The 24430-nt window shown below is 40.9% G+C and overlaps 2 protein-coding genes across 4 annotated transcripts in view; both read right to left on the bottom strand.

Moving 5' to 3' along the window:
* Positions 1-621: 621 nt before the first annotated feature.
* Positions 622-4378, bottom strand: phlda1 (pleckstrin homology-like domain, family A, member 1). Its single transcript, XM_049566202.1, has 2 exons — positions 3665-4378; positions 622-1470 (listed from the first exon to the last, which is right to left on the bottom strand). Exon 1 carries the CDS (start codon positions 4169-4171, stop codon positions 3704-3706), a length of 468 nt encoding a protein of 155 aa, XP_049422159.1. The 5' UTR covers positions 4172-4378; the 3' UTR covers positions 622-1470; positions 3665-3703.
* Positions 4379-6125: 1747 nt separating this feature from the next.
* nap1l1 (nucleosome assembly protein 1-like 1) overlaps positions 6126-24430 on the bottom strand; it is a 31812-nt gene continuing 13507 nt past the window's right edge. Inside the window, exons 5-16 of one of the 3 annotated variants that reach the window (XM_049566193.1) lie at positions 20871-21012; positions 18355-18447; positions 17846-17974; positions 17550-17621; positions 17324-17463; positions 15948-16093; positions 15790-15809; positions 15421-15543; positions 14112-14144; positions 13926-13976; positions 11148-11184; positions 6126-8047 (exon numbers count right to left, since the gene is read on the bottom strand). In XM_049566193.1, coding sequence (XP_049422150.1) covers positions 11179-11184; positions 13926-13976; positions 14112-14144; positions 15421-15543; positions 15790-15809; positions 15948-16093; positions 17324-17463; positions 17550-17621; positions 17846-17974; positions 18355-18447; positions 20871-21012 — 955 coding nt within the window. In that variant the 3' untranslated portion in view covers positions 6126-8047; positions 11148-11178. The remainder of the gene's footprint in view (positions 8048-11147; positions 11185-13925; positions 13977-14111; positions 14145-15420; positions 15544-15789; positions 15810-15947; positions 16094-17323; positions 17464-17549; positions 17622-17845; positions 17975-18354; positions 18448-20870; positions 21013-24430) is intronic. The other 2 variants (XM_049566191.1, XM_049566192.1) reach the window with 2 other exon arrangements.

The following is a 24430-nucleotide window of genomic DNA, read 5'->3' as shown; positions in this document are numbered from 1 at the left end:
TGGAGCACAGTAAACACGACTTCCTCTGAACACATCATTACACTTAAGGTGTGTTCGGAAATACTCATTCCAAGTGCCGGAGCGCACTCTGACACAAACTGGAACATTTGCAAATTGAACGCTCTGTTTCTTCAAGCAACAACGCTCTCATTTTAGTGTACAGCATCAAATTGGATTTACGAACGCCCCCTAAGCAAGCAAGTTAGCACAGCAGCCAACTTTCATTGAGCAAACTAGTTAGCACAGTAGCTAACTCACACGAAGCAAGCTTAGTTACAGTTAACAGTAGCTAACAGGGAAATAATTTGACACAGTTTATTCAAGAGACCTATTTGTACCATGGACTCCATAACTGTCTACAAACCATGCCTCTTTTGTGGGGCACTTACACTCTGACAAAGTAGGGCTAAAGAAAAATAGTTGGCACAACACAGCTAATTAGCTACAATAGCATCTCCGGTTTTGACGCAGAAGAGGAAGTAGCTCTGAATGTCCACAGATTTAAAAATTTCATGGTACTTTTCCTCTGTGTTTTTGGCTATCAGTTCCAAGTACTACTGTTTTCCTCCACCTTATTGGTTTCAGACTACACCTAACAAGTCAGAGAACATTGGCAATGTGTCCACACCCACTAAGATTTAATGCAACCAATTAAACAGTCTTCAGAGCATTTAATATAATAAAAACTCAGCTGTGTATGTTACTTACTACTTGACAGCGCTCTTAGCTCGTAACCACTGAAAAGAAAGTAATAAGCTTGCGTCTTACTCAGACTTAAGACTTACAAGAAAGAAAGAGATTGCTTTGTTAGCTATGAATGCAGGAAAATGATTGATGCACACAATATAAATATGAAGATGTACTGTGGCTATAAACAAATCAAGCACTCAAACAAATTAGTCATGCAGGTATCTCATCATATATCTATAGTATTTTAGTATAGTATACTCTGAGCTGGAACACTGCACTAGAGAGAGAAATGTAATGGCATGATTCTTTGGTTCAGTTGAGAAATGAAAACATGGATGATGACACATTCTACCAGGAATGAAGTGATCTGACTAACCTACAGCAACCGTCCTAAGATAATTATATAAGCTTATTCCCAATGGACTTTGTGTGTAACATGTGGGCTAGGAACCTCCGAGTGAGTATTTCTTGTTCCATTCTAGCAACAAACACACTGAACAGTCATCAACAACATAACATTTTTTTTTATAGAAAATATATATACACATCTAATAAATAAGGGATAAACCCAATGCACGGTAGAGTACAGTTGTTTTCTCACATGCTTTTTGTCCATCAGTCTTTTGTGAAATAAGTCTCTGTATTGAAAAGGGGACGCTGGTCTGTGGACACCACGACATGGAAGAGGGGCTCTCCTGGAGAATGGAGCTCTGTGGTGAAGCGGCAGGGGGGGATGCAGCCCGCGTCAATATTCATCCTCCGGCTGAGTGTCCAATTAACCTGCGGATGCAATCAATTAGACAGACTGCAGACTGATGGTGCCTGACACAGGAGGCAAATCTAAAGTCGCTTGAAATGTGGACTCAATATAACGGGACCTCAGGCTGCTCATTTCATTCCAACAGTCTGGATCAAACCGCTGACGCCAACTCATACTGACACAATGGATTTATTTCCTACATAAAAGACATAAGCATGTATCAGAGAGTGAGGATTACTGCTCAGCAGGGCCGTAGTAAGGATTTTAGAAACACTGAGGTCATTAATTAAATCCCCCCCCCCCCCACACACACACACACACACACACACATAACCCATCCTCAGACAATTTCAGTCAGATAAATATAAAGACATTTTTATGTGTCATATTTTATCAATTAGGCTCTATTTCATTATCGAAATGTTACAAAGCCTTCTCTAAACTGCTAATAACAGTTTTAGTGATGGGAATACCAAACTCTATTTATCAAATTTAAAATTTTAAAACACTAAGTCCACAAACACTGAAAACAAATTTCATTTTAACTTAATCAACATTGCTAAATTCCCCAAATACATGGAAAAGAAATGACCTCAGACCTTGAATGTTGCTACGACCCTGCTGCTCACTAACACTACAGTAAACCCAGCTGGCACCGGATGTCAATATGAGGTCAGACAGATGTTGGACTCTTGCGTTCCAAAGATGTTCAGTTTTGATTGGAATGAAAATCGGGCTGACGACATTTAAAATGTCTACCCAATTTTATGTTGTGCGGACATTGACGTCACAATGTTTTGCAGATGTTAGGTTGCGTTCTCCATGCCTCATGACTAAATGTCACTGTCCTACGTCAAGGCGATGTTGGCATGACACGTTTGGAAGACACTGGATTTTATTTGCTTAACAACACAACTTAAAAACCCATAAAATATTGACGGAATCTGTCGTCAGTATTCTACGTCAAACTGATGTTAGATGTTGTGCAGACGTTGGCTTTTGGTCACCTGACGTCACAACCTTAATTCAACCAAATATCATGATGTTGGGGGCCAACTAGGAAGTAAAGCACTGATCTTGAGGACAAACGTTACTCAAATATCTATTACACAAATTAATTCTGAAGGGGTTTTTGACAAAAGCTCACCTAAAAAAATCATTTTTGGAAAATTGTGCTTCTTAAAAAAATAGCAATCCTTTTCCTTACAGTGTTGGGAGGTCATGTTACAGTATCTCCCTTTGCATTATAGCCTGTGCAGGACTAATGTTTCCATGTTTGGTGACTCATGCCTGTAATTTATCACAATGACACAGTGTGACTATATTGTTTCCGGGTGTTTAGTCCATTGATATTTGACCTCTGAGTAATAAAAAGTGTGCCAGGGAGAGCCATGTTTGAAAATGTGTTGAAACAAACACAAAGCAGCTTATTTCACTGACTGACACAAGTCTGAGTGAGATGAGCTGCTGTGGAGCTGGACTGTACAGCTCCATACGCTTGGCTCAGATGTGACACATACTGCTGAGTGTGCTACAGTTTAGGTTCGTGTCAATGTATGTGCATAAAGTGAAACACATCAGGGATTCAGCTGGCCGCCTTTGATTTTTGCGCGCAATCTGTGCATCTTTACGCTTAATTTGGAGTCTCTGGTGCATATTAGTTTTCACATGTTCAGCTTTAACACTGTGGACTTACTAAACATCTTCCAGTGTTGATTCAGTCATGTCAGTCTAGTTTTAAATGGATTATATAAACAAATATTCATCTTTCCAGTCTTGATGTAAATAACTAAACTACGTGCGTAATTTAAATCTATTTATTTTGTCATGGATGAGGAGAAGCCCTCCTTGTAGGAAATATTGAACCTGCCTGGTAATGGATATCCAGCACATTTTCCTGCGGAGGATTTCACCTCCATGAGGGGGACATATAGGCAGGCCTATAGCAGAGGCTCCCAAACTTTTCTTTACGCCAAAGTAAATCCACATTTTGTACGATTTCGTCCCCTTCAGGCAGAATAATCGCTCAGGGTTTGATCTGTGAGGGAGGACTGTTACCTGAGATGAAAACATGCGTCCTCTGTCTTAGCACAAATATCCAGGGAATACAACAAAACCAAAACACGGGTCCTTAATTTGGAGGGGGCTCCCCAGGTGGTCCCCAGACCTGGGGAGCCCCCCCTATCAATCTTGCTTTCTCTGTAGCTGTCTTACCGCTGATGGTGCACCAATGTCCGCGGGACTCGCCGCAGGTCACGCAACGTTTGGCGAGCTGCGGATCGTCTTCTGTCCGGGCATCTGCACGACGAGCAGCTGCTGCTTCTGCCGGGTGGACTTGACGGCCAGGATCGCCTGCCGGTTCTTGTACTGGACCATCTGCAAGGTGATCTCCGCGTTCCAGCCCTCGTCCTGCGGGCACCTGAAGTCGATCTCCTTCCCCTCCGTCATGACCACCGTGAAGTAGACGTACTTGCCCTTCCGCTCCACGCAGTCCACCGTCTTCATGTTGGCGAAGTGCAGCTCCTTGACTTTGCCCGCGTCCCCTCCGCCGCCGCCGTGCTGCGGCTGGTGGTGCTGCGGCTGGTCGTGCTGCTTGGGCGGCAGCAGCAGCACGCCGTCCTCGGTCAGGACGCAGTGCTTCTTCTTCCAGAGCTGCAGCAACCCGTCGCTCCGTTTCTCCAGCAGACCCTCCTTGAACACCTTCCTCCCGTTTTCCAGCATCTTCACCTGCACGCCTCAGGCTTCCACCTCCCTGGCTGCTGTAATGGACGGACGGATGGACAGATGCACGGCTGTCTATCCCGGAGCAGAAGGCATGAGATGCTGCTGTGACTGCGGTGCTGTGCGGCGCTGGGTGTAGTGAGGAGGCTGCCTGGCCGTCTGGCTGTCTGGCTGCTGGTCACAGTGTGTGAGGGGGATTTGGGGGCGGGAGGGGTCTGCTGGAGAGGTGCGCCGCCCCCCTCAGTGACACCCAGCCTCCCGAGACACTGAAAACAACAACTGCCTACTAATAAGAACAATCATTTGAATTTTATTTTAAAAGTCAATTCATTATGTTTGATTTTTTTTTTGTATTTTAAAATTAGATTGTTTATATTGAAATAATGTTATTAGGAGAATATAATGCCCTATACACAAACAGTAGGTGAGATGCCATGGTATACAGTACAGTTTACACTATTTATATTCTGAACTGTATAGATCATGAATGCACCAACAGTCATATTTTAGTTTAATTTCACTGGGACAAAGTAACACCTATAATAAAATCTGATAATTTAAATAATACTACGATGCTGTGTTCACTTGTTAAGGCTTTGTCAGAGATGTGGTCATGTGGTCAGTACAATTTCTGAGGTACTCATGCTTCAGTTTTTCCATTTTATTATGATGGATTGTATTCACTTGGATTTTATCCAGATTTTAACATTTTTATTTACATACTTGGATTATACATCAGAGTTGTTTTTTTTTTTAGATTTTTGGATTTTATACATATGTCAGTGTCATTTTCATATTTGGATAACTTCCATTTTAAAAAAAAAAAAAAAAGATTTCGTGATTTTATCCTTATTGTACTGTTATTTCTTTTTTTGGATTAGATCATCTTTTTTTTTTTTTTTAGATTTCTTGATTTTATCCTGATTGTAGCGATATTTCCTTATGTGGATTATACCTGATTTTCTTTTAGATTTCTGGAATTTATCCCAATGTCAAAATTTTATTTCCATATTTGGATCATATCTGAATGTTTTCGATATCTGGATAAGATCACAGGTCTGGGGTTAGGGGTGGAGGCTCTCAAGATAAATCTGAGGAGTCTCAAAATGATTAAAGGCATAAGAAAGTAAGGTAAAGGTTAGAAACACTGCTGTAGAGGAAAATATTATTTATACAGCATGACTGTGGTTTGCAACTGGCAGGCAAAATATGTATTAGAGTAAATAATCCAACAATATAAAGTCCCTGAAATTGCCTCAACCACCCCCCAACAGGTTACAATATGCTGCTTTGATGCTTGTGTACCTGTAATGATCTATTTAATATACCGTATAACAATAAAAGGGACCATTCAGTGCTTTTAAACATGTTTTGATGTGAATATTCATGTACCTTGAGTCATCTTTTAAATGCAGGTCACTTCTTCCATCATTGGTAGTGTTGCTTTAGATCACACTACCTTACCCAGTGTTTTAATTTGGTCAACTATGAACAGCTTAGTCAGTGTGAGAAATTCATCAGGCAAACTGAGGCTATGGTGTGACACTAACAACTACCATCTGTAATCTAACAGTTTTAAAGCCTTTCTATTTTAAATTTGTATCACTGTTACAGGATTTAGGTCTAATGGCTCTGTGTGTCAGTGTGGTATCTGATGTGGTCAAACCATATTCTCCATGGAGGTCAGCGTTTGTCAGATGCTGTAGAATCTCACAGCAATGTCGCCCTCTTCTGGCAGATGGCTGTGCATGAAGGCATTTGACTACCAGTCCAACAATCAGCAGCTTGTAGTGGCTGTTTCATTTGTGTAAATGTTTTGGAAGAATGACTGTTCACAATCGTAATACAAAGGAAATAATAATCAGGTTTCTGTCAGTGGCTGTGATTGTCTTGGCAATGTGTAGACATTTTTTATCTGCGAATGTACATGAACACAAACACAGACAGCCAACCATATTAGACATGTTTAACCAATTTATTCATGAACATACACGTACAGTTATTGAGTACATTAGTATTTTTGTAGCATAGCATTTTGCCTTGACAACAGCTGCTCAGAAGGACCCTACAGAAACCCATTCACGTCCTTTTCCAATGAACATGATCTGAATACTCCCTGCAGAATGAGAAGTACCCTGGCTCTCCACAGTGGGCATGATGCTGCCCAGCACAACCAGCACGTGGCTGGTTTCACAACTGAAGAAGGCATTAAGAATGGAGTGGGAGGGAGGCAGGCTACGGTTTCTTCTCGGTGCCCCTCCTGGCTTTAAGTATTGCTCTGACATGCTTCCCTGTGGCCTTCTGGGTAACAAAGGAAGGAGTTTTGGGTAGGGAGGGTGGTGGGTCATTGGCCAATACAATGGCCTTATCACGCTTCCCCTCTTTCTTTCACAGTGATTAAAATGAACCGAGACCTCAGGGGCTGGGCTGAGGTCCGTGTGAGTCACCTGACCGGTCACAAATTGGTGACGCAAGAGGTAAATGTCATAAACTGATGAAAAAAAAGGGGAGGGTTGGTGAACCTGACGTGTCCACAGACACTTCAAAACCTGGTTTGGACTTTTCCTTTTAGTTCGCTGTGCTACATCTGCCCAACCCTGTTCCTACAAAGCCTCTCTGAATAGGCCAAATGTGCCTCCCCTGGTAAGAAAGGCAATGCACCTAAAAACCAGATAGCACAAGTTGAACTCTCCACAGAGCGGGGTTACAGCACCGCCCCCTGTGGCTGTTTAGGCAGGGGGCGTCAAACAAAGTGCTGCTTACAAGGAGTACTCAGACAGCTAACCAATGATAGGACGCCACCGGTACACCACACACTAGGACAAAGTGCTATAGAAAAGACAACAGCCACTGCGAGCCTACGAGGAGCCTGAAGCACTGAGTCACTGGGGCTAGGCAGCCCCAAACTGGCCATCCCACCAAACCGTCTCAGCCTCTTCCTCAGCATAAGAATTCTCTGGAATGTTAAAGAGACTTGACCAGACTGTGCTGAGCCCTGGGAGCGACCCACGATGTGACGCAGAGGTTCGAAACAAACTTCTTTTTGGTTCAATTTAGATGAGCCCGTCCAGTTAGACAGAAGTGGACTCCCTTTGAAGAGAGGTTCACCGATGGTGCCAGCCAGTCTGCTTACTGGAATGTATCGAGAGTGGAAAGTAGTTGAGCACAAGTGGCGCAGGAAGTGGCCAAAAACACCAACTCCGGATCCCATGCTCAGCAAGATTAGATAAACTGGAATAGACACCCGGCTGCGGGTCACCCATCTGTCCTCCATCACTAGAGCTGGAAATGCTACAGTGCTTTTACAAGTGCTAAAGGCCCCACTAAGAATTAAAAAAAAATATATTCACCTGGGACGACCGGAACTGACCAACCTGGAACTTTGGTAGGAGGAAGAGGAGGGGGAAAGGGAGGGTTGTAAATTGACGTTGCCGCGATGCAGTCTAAACCACAGCTGTTGTCTAAGAGCAAATACAACAAAAGACTTCACAAGAACCCAAACTAGTTTTAGCAGTGAAGAAACAAGTTCATGCTTTTGAGGGAGAATTTTTTTCCTGTATTCTATCTATTGTACAGAGAAGGAGGAAGAGAAGGAAAAAACAGGTCTAGTAAAATACTATGTATATTGAGCCACACAGCTCCCAGTATATTACCATGAGTTTTTGTAACAAAAATCTTGAAACTTTTTTTTTTCTTCAAATTCTCTACCAAGAAAAATACAAAACATTATAAGGCGGTAAGTAACTATTTTTTTTAAATCTGTTTTTTCTTTTTTTTTCCTTTTAATTTGAGAAGCCGTTACAGTGCAGTTGATCCTCAAGGCAGCTAGGCCAGGCTTCACTGCTGCTTGCACTCAGCTGGGGGGGCTGCATCCTTCTGTAAGAAATCACAGGGGGCGGGAGGGAGGGCTGGTTGTTAAGATGAAAAACCACTCTAAACACAGACAGACACAGACACACACGCCTGACATACCAAAACCACATCTACACACAGCAAAGCCAATTCAATACCTGAAACATTCAACAAGCTGCCACAAATCCTAAAAAAAAAAAAAAAAACATCTGAAAAGTTCTTCATGTCTGACTTTATAACACAAACAACATATCTTAAAAGGTATGAACTGGGGATGGCCACTCATACTTGAGTCCCTGACTTGGACATCTGTATTGGTTCATTAGAGTAATCGCTGCCCAACCTCTCACATGTGCACATGACTTTTGGATTTTTTTTTAATTAATATTCAATATAGCTAAAATCTTCTTTTACTGTAGAGCTGCGTGCAGTGTATTGCCCCACTGTCCCGTTCTCTCTGTTTATCATGAGACTACTGCTGCGTGTGAGCTCAGTGCTGGGGACAATTGGTTAGAGTCCGCCGGCATATAATCACACAGCAGGACTAACTGTTAGCAACACATGGCTAACATCACCCAACAGTTATTGACAAGTTTAGCAAACTGTTTTGGTGTCATCATGGGTTCATTGGAACCGACAAACAGCTCAGTATCAGATGTCGATGCTGCCAAGATGGTCCTTCAGTGCTGCGTCTAACCTATGTAACGGCAGCAACAGAAAGTTTATTTATGTTAACGGTGAGTCTATGGATTAAATGGTTAATTAAAGCCTTGTTCAATCAATAATTTTAAATTTACATTCTTACTGATATAGGCAATCAATTTAACGCACTAAAAGAATAACTGCAGAGGAATAGTTTGATATTTGGGAAATTATCTTTATCTTTCCAGCAGAGAGTTAGATAAGATACCACTCTCCTATCTGTTGATTATGAAGCTAGAGCCAGGAGACTGTTAGCTTAGCACAGAGACAGAAAACTATTAACCTGTCCACATGTAACCAAATCAGCTTCCCGGCCCCTCTAAAACTCCAAATATGTTGAAGCTCAGTTGTTTCATCTGTACAAAAACCACAAACCAACAGTAAAACCACAGATTCTTTACCCCTTTCCACTTTTTACACTTTTTATGTTAAGTTGTGCTAAGCTAAGTGCTGGCTCCATATTTACTGTACAGACATGAGGGTGGTATTGATCTGATGCAGCTTTCAGCAGAAAAGCGCATTTCCCAAAATGCCATACTGTGCACTGAGCACTTTGGTGTCAAGTGAGGTGAAGGACCACAGGACCTCTCTATGAAGAGGACCTGTTGACTTTTATTGTTTGGGGGGGGGGTTGTGGAGAAACCAGTACTTCACTGCCCTCAAAGTGAAGAAGAATTAACACTTGGGCGGTGTTTGTGGAGAGACTAGTACTTCACTGCCCTCAAAGTGAAGAAGAAGAATTAACACTTGAGTGCACATTGGCTCAGTACAGTCTGCAATGAAGCTAGACAAACACTGGAGTTTTAAGTGGCTCACAGAGCTTATGTACTCTCAAATATCAGACTGTGTAATGGAGGCAGTTTCTAAATGACCTCAAATATATCTTTGGTATTTCTGTATTGAAATGTTTTGTTACTTACTGTCTGACATGCTGTACATCATTACTGATATCAGTGATAAGATAAATCAGCTGATAGTAAAGGCTCAGCCAAAAAAAGCACATATCAGATTACGGAACATTAAACCAACAAATATGAGCCTTGGAACATATTAATCAGCATAATCCCCATTAGTTAATGATTAAAATGTTTCGGTATTAAGTTTGTAGACAGAAAACTTAATATTGTGACAAGGGATGTGTAAATGAGATTATATAGCTGATTTTTTGAGCCCTTGGTTAAGTATATACTTTGAAAGAAACAAAGCTCTTTTCCAAATATGCTTAAAGAGCTTATTTTGGCGTTGCTGCTACAGGATATTAAATGTAAACACTTGAAACAAAACCTCAGGCCATTATTCTCAAATCAATTAGCTGCCAAAAAACAAAGGAAACACTTGAGTAAATAAGGGATGAAGAGTGCAGAGAGATAATTAAGACCCCATCATACTTGGGGTCGGGCGTCCTTCCAGCAGACATTAGATACTTCTGGAGGTGACGGCACGCTGCAGCTGTTCAGGCTGCTCTCCATGGCCTGATGCCACAGTGACTGCACAGGGTGAGGTCATTTTAGCTATAGTGTAATACATTTGGCCGTAGCTGAACTCTTGACAGTTTGGAGTCCAAAAATAGTGCTCTGTGTGAGAAAAGACTTCACACAGTGTCTCCTTTTTCTTTTTTTTTAGCAAAATACCCAAATATGAGCTCTACTTCTATTACAGACTATGATGTAGCGTCTTTTGAAAGACTTAGTCTTGACAGTTTTTACATGGTTTTATCTGCTGCAAGCAATTGAGTTTCTAATGAAAACAACAGAAAACAGCCCATTATTGCTGACAATCATGGCACCCTCAGAGAGATATAAACACTTTGTTGGCATTTCTTGTATTTTGGTAATCTGCCAGCTATCGGTTCGGCTTTATTTCAAACACAAACAGCCCCCCAAGGCCATTATCCCAACATTAAAAGCAGATCTATAGAGAAAAGGCAGCTGAACAGAACTAATGTGAACAGGAAGGAGGATTAAAAACCATGGACAAATGGACCAATGATATTTAAATGGGTATTAAAACAAACATCCATGAACAAAAAGCACAGAATTTATGGCAGACAAATTCTCATCTTGACAAAAACTCAAAAACTGGCCTGCGTTTGTGGACGGGAGTTCAACATGGTGAAGAAGAAAGGAAAGGGAAGGCTGGACTAGCTTCAACATACAGAAATAATACAGGTGCAAATGCAGACTCACTATGGGTTAAACTCCAAAAAACCAACAACAAACCGGTGGGTTAGTAAGTTGGGAGGGTGCAGCACGGCGGCAGAGGAGGAGGGTGCTCATGTGTGGGGTGGGGGTGGGGTGCAAAGAGATGGAGGATTGAAAAACAGGAGGGAAGGTAAAGCAAAACCAAAAACTGAGAGGGCAGGAGAGGGTGAAGGGTTGGGGGTGTGATGGTAGTAAGCTGACAAGTCACAAGCTGTACCTACCAGGATAGGGTTATTTTTCTATTGTCACCACTTAAACCTAGTGAGGAAAAATTTAAAGAGTAGCTGACAAAAGATGCCAAAGTGACCGGAGATGAAGAAACATCCTGATTTCATTTCAACTAACTACTTTTTTAAATTATATATTTATTGTATCAGAGCTTCCTGCTCAAATAATGCATTTGAAAAAGGCAAAAATATTCATAGCTATGATTGAAATGAATATTGTATGTGAGTTAAAATTTCATTGGAGTCCTCGTCCTTCCCTTAAAAAGGGACAGTTTACTGCCACCCAAAAAAACTAATTTTTCTTCTCTATTTATCTATCTAGATTGTTTTGGTGTGAGTTACTGAGTGTTGGAGATATCATCCGTAGAGATGTCTGTCTTCTCTCCAATATAATGGAGCAAAATAGCACTCAGCTTGTGGTGCTCTAGGAACTGGAAAAGTGCACTCAGGTAGCTCTCAGGCTGCTCACAGCCACTCTAGACAATTGTTTTTCCAGCAGATGCCTTTCAGAAGCTTCTAGAGGCTCAGACAAACATGTGCCTTGTCTGTATTTGACAGAGCTAACTGGACTGAACTTGCCTGTAGCACAACAAAGTAGGAACTAACAATAAACACTATTAAACAGACCAAAAAAGAAACCATTTAACTACATAGCCTGCTAAATTATGATACAAGCACAGGTATCGATGTACAAGTACCAAATCAACAAAATCTCCAAGTCTAGCAAACACTCCGCTTCTGAAAGGCTCCCTGCAGAGGATGGAGGGAAAAAAAAAAAAAAAAACCCCACAGGTGGCAGCCGGACTGTGGCAAGCTGCAGCCGGTGAAATTGTCCCTCCTGACTCCTTTACCGTCAAGATGACAAGCTAAAACAACAAAAATGGTGACAAACTCATCTTGTATTGTGTCCAACTTTAGTGTGTCTTAACATATCATGTATGGAATTAATGTGCATATTCTCTAGTTAAAAATGAAAACAAGCTTTTCTCTGGATGTCATTTTTCAAGCAAGGATGAAGGTTAAGATGTAACCTGCAACAGACAGTAATGCTTGTTTTTTTTTCAGCTAAGATGATTTCTGGAAAACTTGCAGCCTCTACCAGCTGATTAAGAGGAGTGAGGATCCAACAGTTAATGACGATGTAAAGGAGTCAACAAAATAGGTTTTTCAACAATAATGAAACACTGCAACCATAAGACATCCTCAAGCATAGAGTCAAGCACACAAAATATTAGGCTGATTGGTCCAGTAGTAGTCCAGATAAGTTACTGACAAATGGACACACACACACACACACACACACACACACATAACCAAAGGATGATCCCCTTTAGGCTTACATCTGGCGGAGATAACTATTTTCTTTGTGACAAACTACACTGGCCAGCCATGTTAACATTAACCTCCTCCCTAAGCAGTACCGTTAGCTAGCACTAGATGCATGCTTCCTTCTACGTATTTGTACAGTTGGCAGGTGTAGTTCGGTTAGAAAGAAAATAGTTCCTACACCAAACTGCTCACAACAAGGTCTGTGGATTATCTTAAGTAACCAGGTCATGTTTTCTGAAGGGCGACATTGCTGTTGAGTTTTTCAAATGTTTTTTGGTCCAGTAGTAGTCCAGATAAGTTACTGACAAATGGACACACACACACACACACACACACACACACACACACACACACACACACACACACACACACACACACACACACACACACATAACCAAAGGATGATCCCCTTTAGGCTTACATCTGGCGGAGATAACTATTTTCTTTGTGACAAACTACACTGGCCAGCCATGTTAACATTAACCTCATCCCTAAGCAGTACCGTTAGCTAGCACTAGATGCATGCTTCCTTCCACGTATTAGTACAGTTGGCTGGTGTAGTTCGGTTAGAAAGAAAATAGTTCCTACACCAAACTGCTCACAACAAGGTCTGTGGATTATCTTAAGTAACCAGGTCATGTTTTCTGAAGGGCGACATTGCTGTTGAGTTTTTCAAATGTTTTTTTTTTTTTTTTTTGGCACTTTGAGCACCACAAGCTGAGTGCCATCTAGTTACATTATACTGAGAAGAAGGCAGAAATCTTTATGGCGGATATCTCCAACACTTGATAACGTACACCAAAACAATCTAGGGTTATAAACAGTACTAAGAGGTAAGAGAAAAAATATGTAGTTTGATTTTGGGGTGAACTGCCCCTTTAAGGCATATGAGGTCTGTGTTTTTGCATTAGGTTAAGGTTCAGGTTTTAGTAACAACATGCAACAATCAGACTTAACTGACTGGTGAAAAGTAATTTTGAAAATACAGGCTCAGGATCTGGTTAAGACAAAGGTGAAGAGGAAAAATATCTGCTAGGGGAGTGTTTTGGGGTATTTTTATTTGTCTGGGAGCCAAATCAAGATCACGACAACAAAATAAAAGCTGAAGCAAACCAAAAGCTGGTGTAAAATGAGATGCATTTGACAGTATGTATTCTGTATGTTGAAATCTAACAAGTCAAATTAGGACAGCTGTTCTCTACCTGCAGCTCTGGAACCCCCGTAATGATGGCGTAATGCAAAATGTTTCTCAGTGTAACATTAAAGTTCATTCATGAACTTGAAGGTTCTGAGAGATTACTGCAGCTATCAGTGGCCTACAGCAGGAGCTGCTTTGCCTTTTGGAAAGAGCATCCTGAGCCAACAAAGTTGAGAACAGCTGAGTAAGGTCTTTCTCAGGACACCAGAGATCTTTAGAGAGAGAGAGAGGATCTGTGGTCTCACCTTGGGATCATAGTCGGGGTCGTTCTCCTCATCAGCCTCCTCCTCTCCTTCCTGAACACACAGCACAGAACAACTTCAGGCCACTGGCTTTCCTCAACCACATTAACAGTTATCCCCATCTATCTCAACACTAACACCAAACATACATTTTATACATTATACATGAGTGGCCCTAAGTAGTCTCACCTCATCATCCGCCTCCTCTCCCTCTTCATCGTACTGTAAAACACAAACATGAGGATTTAGCTGGAAAACATGTGAGAAGAGTCACGCCTAGAGGAGCTGGATTCAACATTCGGAGCACACTGGGACCCATAACCCCCCATATAAGCGCAGTGCAGAGCAGTGCTGTCACAATAATGGAATTTCTAACTTCGATACAATACCTTGAAAGTATAGAAATTTGATACAATTTTAGATACCACAGGCAAAAGCTGACAGAGGGCATGAAATTTTAAACTTTCCATCAGAATCAATATGTATCAATAAATATATATTTTTGACAACAACAGAGCAGAGTTGCAGCGAATAACTAGCCTGTGGAATAAACTTGCAGGGACTCACATGCACTACCCTGCATGTGCAGCTGGACCATCTACCACAACAACCAACAGAGAACATCAGGCTATAACTAGGGATGCACAATATACATCAGGCCGATAATGTGATATTTTAATAATTCTGCATTATTCCGATAATTCCAATTACAGCCGATAAATAGCACCGATCATGATGGCATGTATGGAAGAGTCACAACTGTGTTCTTTGTTTTGGTTTTGTTAGCAATAGTGATGTCAGGTTGATTTGGTTAGGTCAGGGCTATGGAATATTAAATCATCCATATTTTCTCACTACATTTTAGCCTTTTTTGACGCTCAGTTTTCCATAAACTACAGGTTATACACTTCTTTTTAAAATACAAAAATGTGAACTTGTCGGTTATCGGAAGGAGCGAGCTGAAAAAAAAATCCACATCGGTGCATCCCTAGTTAGAGCACACACAAAGGTAGCATGACTTCATTATCTGCTAAGGACGCCGTTACTCTACTGCATATCTACATAGCAACTAGTGGTTTGCTGCCATATTAATGCACTGAATGTAGCATATAGAACCTTGCATAATGTGCCCCACCCTCCCCATAATAAATCTAACAGCCATACATTTTAAGTTAAGATTACTCAACTGCTGAGAAATCCACCATTAGAACGGTTGGTAATTACCATAATTACTACAAAACCAACAACTAATAAATAATGTCTCTCCCACACTACTACCAGAACATTCCTCACAACCTGTAACAGCTAAAAACAGAGCAGAGCTTGTCTCTTTCCCTCATTTGCTCCCTTGAGAAAGCCACAACGTAGTAGTAGTCAAGCAGAGCACATTGAAACTTCTGTAACGATGGCATGTGTTTATTCCAATATGGCCAAGTTTACAACAAGTTCAGCCAAACTAAAGAAGGTGACAAACTTAAGATTAGACGCCAACACTCACATCGTCGTCATCGTCCTCGATGGCCTCTCCTGTGAAGTAGAGCACAGCCCGAGGTACGATACGCTCACGGATGAAGTGGCCGATTTCAAAGTCTGCAGCCAGGACCGCCTCCGAGTCCTCATCCTAAAGACAGACAGGCCAGTCACAGTTTATTCAGGCATGGCAAACAGCTTTTATTTAGGTTTTTAAATAAAGTATTCAGAACTTGACTCAAGGTTAGGTTACAGTTCTATTTGGACCTGAATCCAAGTTATGTTTGGTCATTGAGCTGAACAGCTAATATGTACTATACCTGGGGAAACAAGATAATTAAAAAAATACTACATTTAAAAAGGAATTCAAAGGTGTTAAGGAAGTAGAGCAACTTACCAACTCTCCATTTTCTGGAACTGTGAACAAGTGGAGATAAATAAAGTTGGTGAAACCACACAGATGTGTAACAGACACACAAATCCAACCGATTACTTAATGAGCAAATTAACTATTACAAAAAATAACTATGTACAGGCTAAACATTTCTGCCTTACCCTCTGGTGGGGTGAAGAAGTTGAAGAAGGAGTCGTTAGGGACTGTTTTGGTGACCGTCCTCACTGTACCGCGGCCCTTGTGCTTCTGTTTCTTCTTGATTGTTTTCAACGTGACGTTCTTGCCCTTCGTCCACTCAATCGTGCAACTGCGGTGAAACACGAGCAGGGAGGAGGCAGCGGGAGAAAAAAAGCATGGTCAGTATCCAACATTTTAAATGTCACATCTAAATTGCATCTTGGGTTTATTTTAGGAATCTAGCTGGTGAGGTTGCTGATATCTACTTAGAAATGATTCACAGAGAAAAGAGGCAGACAGATAATAGAGATACACGGAGAAATGTTTGGTGCAGGTCATGCTGACTGTTGGAGGTATTTTATTAAATAATGAGGCTGACATTATACACAGTCACAAGAAGTTTTACAGACTGAAATCGAATGACGCTACTGAATATTCCTCATCATTTTCACAGAAACTAAGACGACTGCAATGACAACAAAGACATTTCATTTAGGGATGCAAGAAATTCTGGACTGATAAAAATGTCTGAAATAACAACTTGACTGTATTTTTGTTGTTGTTTATTTTGTTTTGTTCAAACGCCCTTTAGTGCCAGGGAAACAGTTCTTCATTAAACTACCTTTGAATGAATACAAATTCATACAAATTTATGAAACAACCTTTAATATTACCTTCTTTCACGGTAAAATGTTTTTTATAACTGCTTCAAAAGCCTTTTTACTGTATATATTATAATTCCCTTTCTAATATCTGTTTTATATTGCCATGAAAACAGACACGTTTCTCCTTCAAACAGCATTTTACAAGATTGATCACATTATATTTTACCTTTGCCATATACTAATTTTTACTGAATATAGCTTGAACACATCATAATGTGACTCAATACAGCCTCTATCAGCTGAAAGGCTGCCACCGGCTGCTAACAGTAAACATTAACCAGCTCTCCTCGTGCTGTTGTCAACACAGATTAGTTGTTCTAATCTGTGTTGCGTCCTTGCATACCAAAAGGCATCCCAGAAAGATCTGTTGTCCCAAACAAATATACTATTGTCCCTAGGTCGACAGGACGCCGTTAGTCTTGAGCCCTGCTTTGTAGCCTGCGCAAAAGTGATGTAACACAACAGAAAACATCAGCTACTGTCATCGGTGAGTGGCATCTTGTGTCGATAGGCCAGTGGCAGTTAACAGGGCGAATATCTGCCGATAAATTGGTGCATCCCTAATTTTATTACTACAGAACTGATAAAAGAAAAACTGTCCATTGATTGTCCTACCAGGAACACACCACACAATACCACAACTTATTTATGACTGACTACATTTAACTGAATGTAAAACAGTTGTGTGCGCTCACCCCGTGCAGCACATGATCTCTGGTCCATCGAAGGAGAAGGGGTCGCTCTCGTCGGGCTCTGACCTCATCTTGTAGGTTTTTGTCAACACTGTGTTTGTGAAGAAGTCGTTGGGCTCAAAGTGGAACTCTAACGTGAAGCTCTGTGGAAGACCGAATGAGATCCAAATTATAGAAAGAAAGTCAACAAAGTGGCTCCAGCTATTTAACATGAGTCATGCTCACTCACCATGGGCTGTCCTGGATCTGAGAACTTTACTTTAATATCTTGTAAATGTTTAAGGATGGGTTCATCGTGTTCCTGCGGAGAGAAAGCACCACAGCACTCAGAACAGCATCTAGCATGTGTTTCCATTTTATCATAGGAGGACTGTGCCATTTTTTGTCATAATCCACACTGCAAAGCCATGCTCTACACAACTCGGCCAGCAGGTGGAGGCAAACCCTGATTTTTCATTACTGGAAGCAAATACTGTGTGTGACCTATTTTTACAGGCGCTCCAGCAGCCGTCTGGATGAACCTACCTGCAGCATGTCGCTGAGCAGGTCCACGTTTTTGAAAACCGTTAACCAGAACTCGGGGATGCCTTTGGGGTCCTCCTTCTCCTCATCCTTCTTCTCTTCCTCTAATTTGGCCTTCTCCTTCATCTCATCCTGGTTGAGGGAGACATTTTCTCTTCAAAATAATGCTTGCTCAACCATTTTTCTTTTCACATATCATGCCGTATGGAACAAAGAGCTTTTCACCACCTACATCCCAAAGACAGCACCCAGCACTGGGGATTAGATGGAGGAAAAAAAAAAATATAGCGAAGGAACTAGCTCCATTTTATGCTCAAAAACAGAATAGATCAGAATAAACTTAAATCCTATGTTCTTCCTTTTGAGCTGCATGCTGTGCTGCCATTTTGGGAACTGAAGCTGAATCTGTTCTGGGTGAGACTATTAGCTATAAGCATGAAATGAAAGAGGAAAAGCAGAAACCAAAGTGTTCAGTCAGACAGGAAGCATGCAGGTGTATACGTCACCTGTACCTGCTTACTTACTGTCAGCTCTTCCTCCTCATCTGCCTTCCATTCACATTCCTCGTCTGTGGGCTCATAAGCTGCTTTCACTATGTCACTTCTCTGCAACGAACAGGAGAAAACAAGTTCAGGTTTGCATCAGTGGCATCATGTTTTATCATGTGAATCTTCCAGTGGAGAGAGAACGAGGTCATTTGTTAAAATGAAGTGTGAATCATTTCAGTGAGAACGTAGCCTATTCTTGGGAAAGTGGCTTTCCATCCTGTTTGTTTACATGAAAACAGAGCCTTTAACGCAGCATTAGTGATGTGCGGGCAGACCATCTAAAAAATGGTCTACACAGGTAAGTCGACTCTTAACAACAACTCAGCAAGATTCAAATGGATGGAGTCAACCTCACTTGATAAGAAAGTCACGTCACTTGCCATGTTTTCATAATGCAGTCCTCCATACTAAAAAACACAGTCAGTACTGCTGAGTCATGAGTCAAAAGCAGTGAAACAATTTGATTGCCAACAAAGAGTACTTTCAATGCAACTACAGAAACTGTCCAGTTTACTATAAAGTCTCATAAATTTGAAGACTTGTCCTCAGACTACTGACCATGCTTTGGATAATGTCACATTGGTTTGTGTTCATCTGAAGGTCAAGTTTTTATAAGGTTGTTAACAAGAAAAAACGTAAAATCTCAGTTACCATACTTTCCATTCAGGACAAAGTAAATATGGTCCCTGGTGCCATTTTATCCCAAGGTATCTCCTCAACTATAAACAATAATGGAACGGTCATATTTTTTGGCAAGGAGGCCTTCCTGGAGTCAATTACAGCCCATGCTAGCTGTTCTATTAGCCTTCACCTCTTAAGTCATTATCTTACTTAATGACGAAAACTCTGTCTGTGGGTGTGTCTGTTCCACGTTTTTCTCCTCACTGACTTGGTCAATCCATGTGAAATTTGGCACAGTGGTAGAGGGTCATGGGAGGATGTGAATGAAGCAATATTACATCAATTGGCCAAAGGGGGGGCGCTATAGCAACCGACTGGAATTGCAAACTTTGAATGGGCATATCTCATGTCGTGTATGTTGTAGAGACATGAAACTTTGCACAGAGATGCCTCTCCTCATGAGGAACAAATGTGCCTCAAGAACCCATAACTTCTGGTTATACAGATTTTCCGCCATTTTGATTTTTTTGAAAAACACTTCAAATCGATCTCTTCCTAGGAAGTTTGACTGATCTGCATGAAACTGGGTGAACATAATCTAGGGACCAATATCTAAAGTTCCCTCTTGGTAAAAGTTGGAAAACTTACTAAAACTGAGCTTCTATAAAGGCAATGAATATTGCGGAGGGCGTGGCTCATCACATAAAGGTGTATAACATCTCAAGGGTTTCACCAATCACCACGCAACTTTGTAGGCATATGACCAGACATAATCTGAGGGGACCCCTCAATTATTGACCCAATCAAACAAAATGGGGGGCGCTAGAGAGCTAATTTCTCATCTAGGCCTAACCGCCATATCGATTTTTACTAAACCTGGTAGATACGTAGAAAAGGACACCTCAAGGTGACTGGAGAAATTTAACTAATTGTCAACTGGGTGGCGCTATAACAACAGAAAAATGGCTAAAATGCAACAGATAGCAGTGGCTGCAATCGTACTATCAAATCCCCAAAATCTCTGTCTGAATACATTGCTCTTCTTAATGGGTCAGTTCACTATTTAATCTGCAATTTCCTATGACCTGTATCCCAAAGCCCTATCACGTAAAAGAAACAAACATTTTGATACATCAATAATCATTTAATAATTGCATCGTAGCCCTCAAACCGTGAGGTGTCTCGAGATTACCTTGGGCTTTGGTAAATCATACACATTGTTCAGCATTTCCAGGTATTTTAGAGTTTCAGCCTCACATTCCAGTGTGAGCAATAATAAAATGCTACAGCCACATAGTAGCATTTGTGTTTACATTTATAGGCCATAAGAAGCTTTACAGCGACAACTGGAGCGATCCATTTTATATCTGAGTCAGTCAGTGGAACTACCCGAGGCGCTTTTAAATCCTGAGGTTGCTTCGCAGATCAAAGATTGGACAGTGTGTGTGTGTGTGTGTGTGTGTGTGTGGTGGTGGTGTTTTGACTGGGTGCGCAGCAGTACAGATCAGCATAAACATGGCAGCTCGCTCAAGGCAACAGATGCTGAGGGAGAATGCATCAACCACGTATTTGACAGTGCATGCATCAACGGCCTCATGTTTTTTTGTGCAGTTACTCCCATCACTGACACACTTGTGTATCAAATCATAAAGGTTCATAAGTCTTTAAATGGAAACTGAAATGTGATGCTTGTTGATCTTATAGTTAATGCTTTGAGGAAACAGAACGTGTAACTGTATCTAGAAAAATTCAAGTACACACTGAAAACAAAAAAGGAATATGCTTTTATAACACAGGTGGACAAAAACGGTACAACTGCAGAAATACAAGTACAAAAAGAAAAGGTAGAAAAGACATACTTTGTCGAAGAGGGGCTGGTAGAGGGCTGCGTACTTTCTCTCCAGTTCGTGTACTTCTTCGTAGAACTTTGCTTCAATGTGGGCACACTTGACCTGCAGGTTCTTGAGGGCGTTTACACGTCTCTTTACAACCTTTGGTAAACTGTGGGGTGACAGACACAATCAGAGATTTGAGTATAATCCTGCAAAAAGATCTTCCTTGCAAATAACTACAATTATTATACTTCTGGTCAATTATGCCAAAAAAGTACAGTAATGAGACCAAGGTATAAATCATAAGTTACGTTGTGTTGGGTTTGTGCAGCTCTTTCTGCAATCTGAAACCTAAAGATATATTTTGTGATCATAAATTTCCTTTGCTTCCATTCTTCTAAACTCAAAACACTGGACAGAATGTGCTTAATGGGGAGCAAATGGTGGCAGAGTACCACTCTGCCTCTGAAGTTAATCTGCTGAGAGCTTTAGAGCCCAGCAGCACTGTCCCCAGAGGATCTCCAATAAGTCGGGGTGGCCTCCCAGGTACACACTGTAAACAAACTCAAACTGTGCCCAGAACAGCGTTTATTGAGATTTGCTTCATGTAACAGCAGAGTGAAGAAATGGTGTCTAACATGTACACATATTTATTGGTTTATGCTGCAGGAATTTATGGCCTGGTTCTGTCAGGGCGTTTCCTCAATTGTCTTTTAAATGATAGACTGACCTCAAAACACTTGAGAGCTAAACCTTCTGTAGAGACAAGAACACTCACTCAGGCAACAATTGCTACCTTAAACAATCCTGTCAGGCCTGAACTATGGCAGCATTAGAGGTTTTATATCTCAGCCCTGACTTTTAATGCATCACCGCAACCTGTGAGCAAAATGCAGGTTGTCTTTCTGTAAGTTACGTAATACCTGTATATATCTTAAAGTATATGCATCCCAAGATTGTGTCTTAATGGGAAAATGCTTCACTTGGAAAATCCAAACGGAATATGCTGTTTAAATGACCTGCATCAAATTTGGAATATTGTCGTATATTGTTGGAATAATAGTAGAATATTAATATGTATGTAAATGTAGTCAGTCGATAAGGGACTAAACACCCTAAAATCAGCTAAATAAATCACGTTTCTATTCCTGATGTAATTCTATTTTAATTTTATCAGTTTTATTTATCGCTTTTATTATTTTTTTTCGCTTGAGGAACAAATATTTTAAGTTCCTTTTTCTGGGGTACAGCTTTAAATGACTTAACAAAAATTAGGAATATGCTGATATTATTTTGGTTTTAGGAGCATTTTTGGACATGTCAACAGCATTTTAATGGCAGTTTGCAAGGCTGGGGTAAGAAAAGCATGCCCAAAAGAAAGGGCACATTAATCGGAGTACACACAGCTGCATGTTAACAGAAATGTTAGTGGAATATTCATAAGCCATGTACACAGCTTAGCAGATGTATTGTCTTTTTTAGGATGAGGGAAAAAAAACAGAACATTTTATGCATGTAAACAGTCAATGAAATCATTAAAATCTACAGTAAGATTATATCCCATACTTTTGCAGCTGATTAACAACTTGTTTAGTGTCTTTTTAGGATTTAATCCAAATCTTTTCTTTCAGATGCTGTTTTGAATGTTTTAATGTTAGGTCTCTTATCTTGCTTGTGCTTAAAATTGCAAACGTCTCTGGGGTGGCAGTAGCTCAATCCGTGAGGACTTGGCTCGGGAAACCAAGCAGGGGGTGGACTGAATACAGGGTGTGAAATGGTGGCTGAAGAGGTGCCAGTTCACCTTCTGGGCACTGGCAAGGTAAGCAAGGCACCACACCCCTAAATGCTCCTAGGTCACCTGACCAGAAAAGCCCCATCATGCTAACATCTCTTCCCACTGCTCCTGCAGTGTGTGTGTGTGTGTGTGTGTGTGTGTGTGTGTGTGTGTGTGTGTGTGTGTGTGTGTATACACGCGCAAGCAAGTGTATTTATATAATGAAGGCTGAATTAATAAGACTTTTGGTGATGCCATTAGTTTGTTGGCAGGCTCGCATCCAGTTCTAAATTTGGAAAGAAAGTTTGAAACAGCTACAGCACTATAAAAGTTTTAACAACCGTTCATCTTGTATGTTTTGTTGTATTCAAATGCTGCCTCTGACAGCCTTGCTGGGAAGCTGGTTGAAGCCTTGAACATCAAGAGACTTATTCTCGAGCAGTAATTTTGAGATGACATTGGTCTCCAGGCTTAGAGAGCTGTAGTGCAGCTGCACAGAGTCGAGTTTCTCCGCAGTATGGTAAATTAAAACGCCTGCACTATCCTGGCAGGGGAATGCATGTTTGGTCCCAAGTGCTGGGATGTTGTAACTGGTGAGTTTGTTGGTGACTGCCAAATACTTGACAAGTTGATCAAAGAGCTGCTTGCTGATGGTTTTGCTGAGAAAAGGAGCAGTGGGTGGCACAGCCCCGCAGCCAAGACACACGACTACATTCACACAGCATCTCAGAGAGTACTATTACTGACTGTACCTCTGCACCAGCTCCATGACTAAAATGTTCAAATTACCTAAGAACATGCATTAGCAGGATACACTTACAATGCCAGTTTTGTGGACTTAACCCAGTAGATAACCTGGTGCTCACAGTCATGTAAACTCCAGGAGAACAGAGGAAGAGGTTACTATTAGGTCTGTAACCAAGGGACTATGTTCAGCGACCTTTTTAGGTGGAAAAATGGTAAGGCAACAACTAGGGATATGCGCTTTTAGTGAAGTGTTGCCACCTTTTGTTAATCAGCACCAGAAATGCTAGTCACTTAAACATTTTCAAACGCATATAGAAAACAGAAATGCGCCTTCAAGGATGGAACTGCGTGCACGTCTGGTACAAGTCTCGAGCTGTCTGCAGCCATTCAACTAGGAAAGATTTTGAGGAGCTTGGATGTATGTGGGTGTGTGTGTCAGTTACCGTGCACGATCATGTGTGTTGTCTTAAATGACGAGGAGTTGGGATGTTAAATCCAGTTAAAAAAAATATTATATATATATATATATATATATATTTATTTCATAACTTCTGTTTAGTGAGTTGTTCTCATGTTTTGTAGGAGACAGTGCAATGTTCATAATGCATAGCACAAAGTGTCACACATTTCAGCTGTATTTAAAATACACGTTTATTACTGAAAAACAAGATTAACAATTTCAAATGCTCTTATAATAATAATGATAATAATAATAATAATAATAATAATACGCACAACATTTTTTACACATATATTTAACATTTTGATTGAATAGTGCTTAATTTTGACTGTTTTCTTACTTTCAGACTGATCAACTAGTCAAAGTTTAAACGCAAAAAAAAACAAAAAAAAATTTCATTTACATTTTTTGCCACTTCAAATTTTCCACACATTTTTGACAAAGGCGTTAATCTAGCGGGGCACATCCCTTTTCTCCTTAACTTATGCTGCTGAAGTCACTGCCTGCTGGATGCCCAGGGTCGGAGTAATGGAATACAAATAACTATGTTACAAGTTTAGAGCATAAAATATGAGTAACTTTTATCCATTCTGAATACAGTTACTG

Source organism: Epinephelus fuscoguttatus, linkage group LG22, assembly GCF_011397635.1.
Source record: "Epinephelus fuscoguttatus linkage group LG22, E.fuscoguttatus.final_Chr_v1".
NCBI classification, from domain to species: domain Eukaryota; kingdom Metazoa; phylum Chordata; class Actinopteri; order Perciformes; family Serranidae; genus Epinephelus; species Epinephelus fuscoguttatus.
This window is presented reverse-complemented; position numbering and strand designations above follow the sequence as displayed.

Coding starts and splice junctions, on each gene's coding strand:
- phlda1 (XM_049566202.1), bottom strand. CDS start 4,171: ATGCTGGAAAACGGGAGGAAGGTGTTCAAGGAGGGTCTGCTGGAGAAA.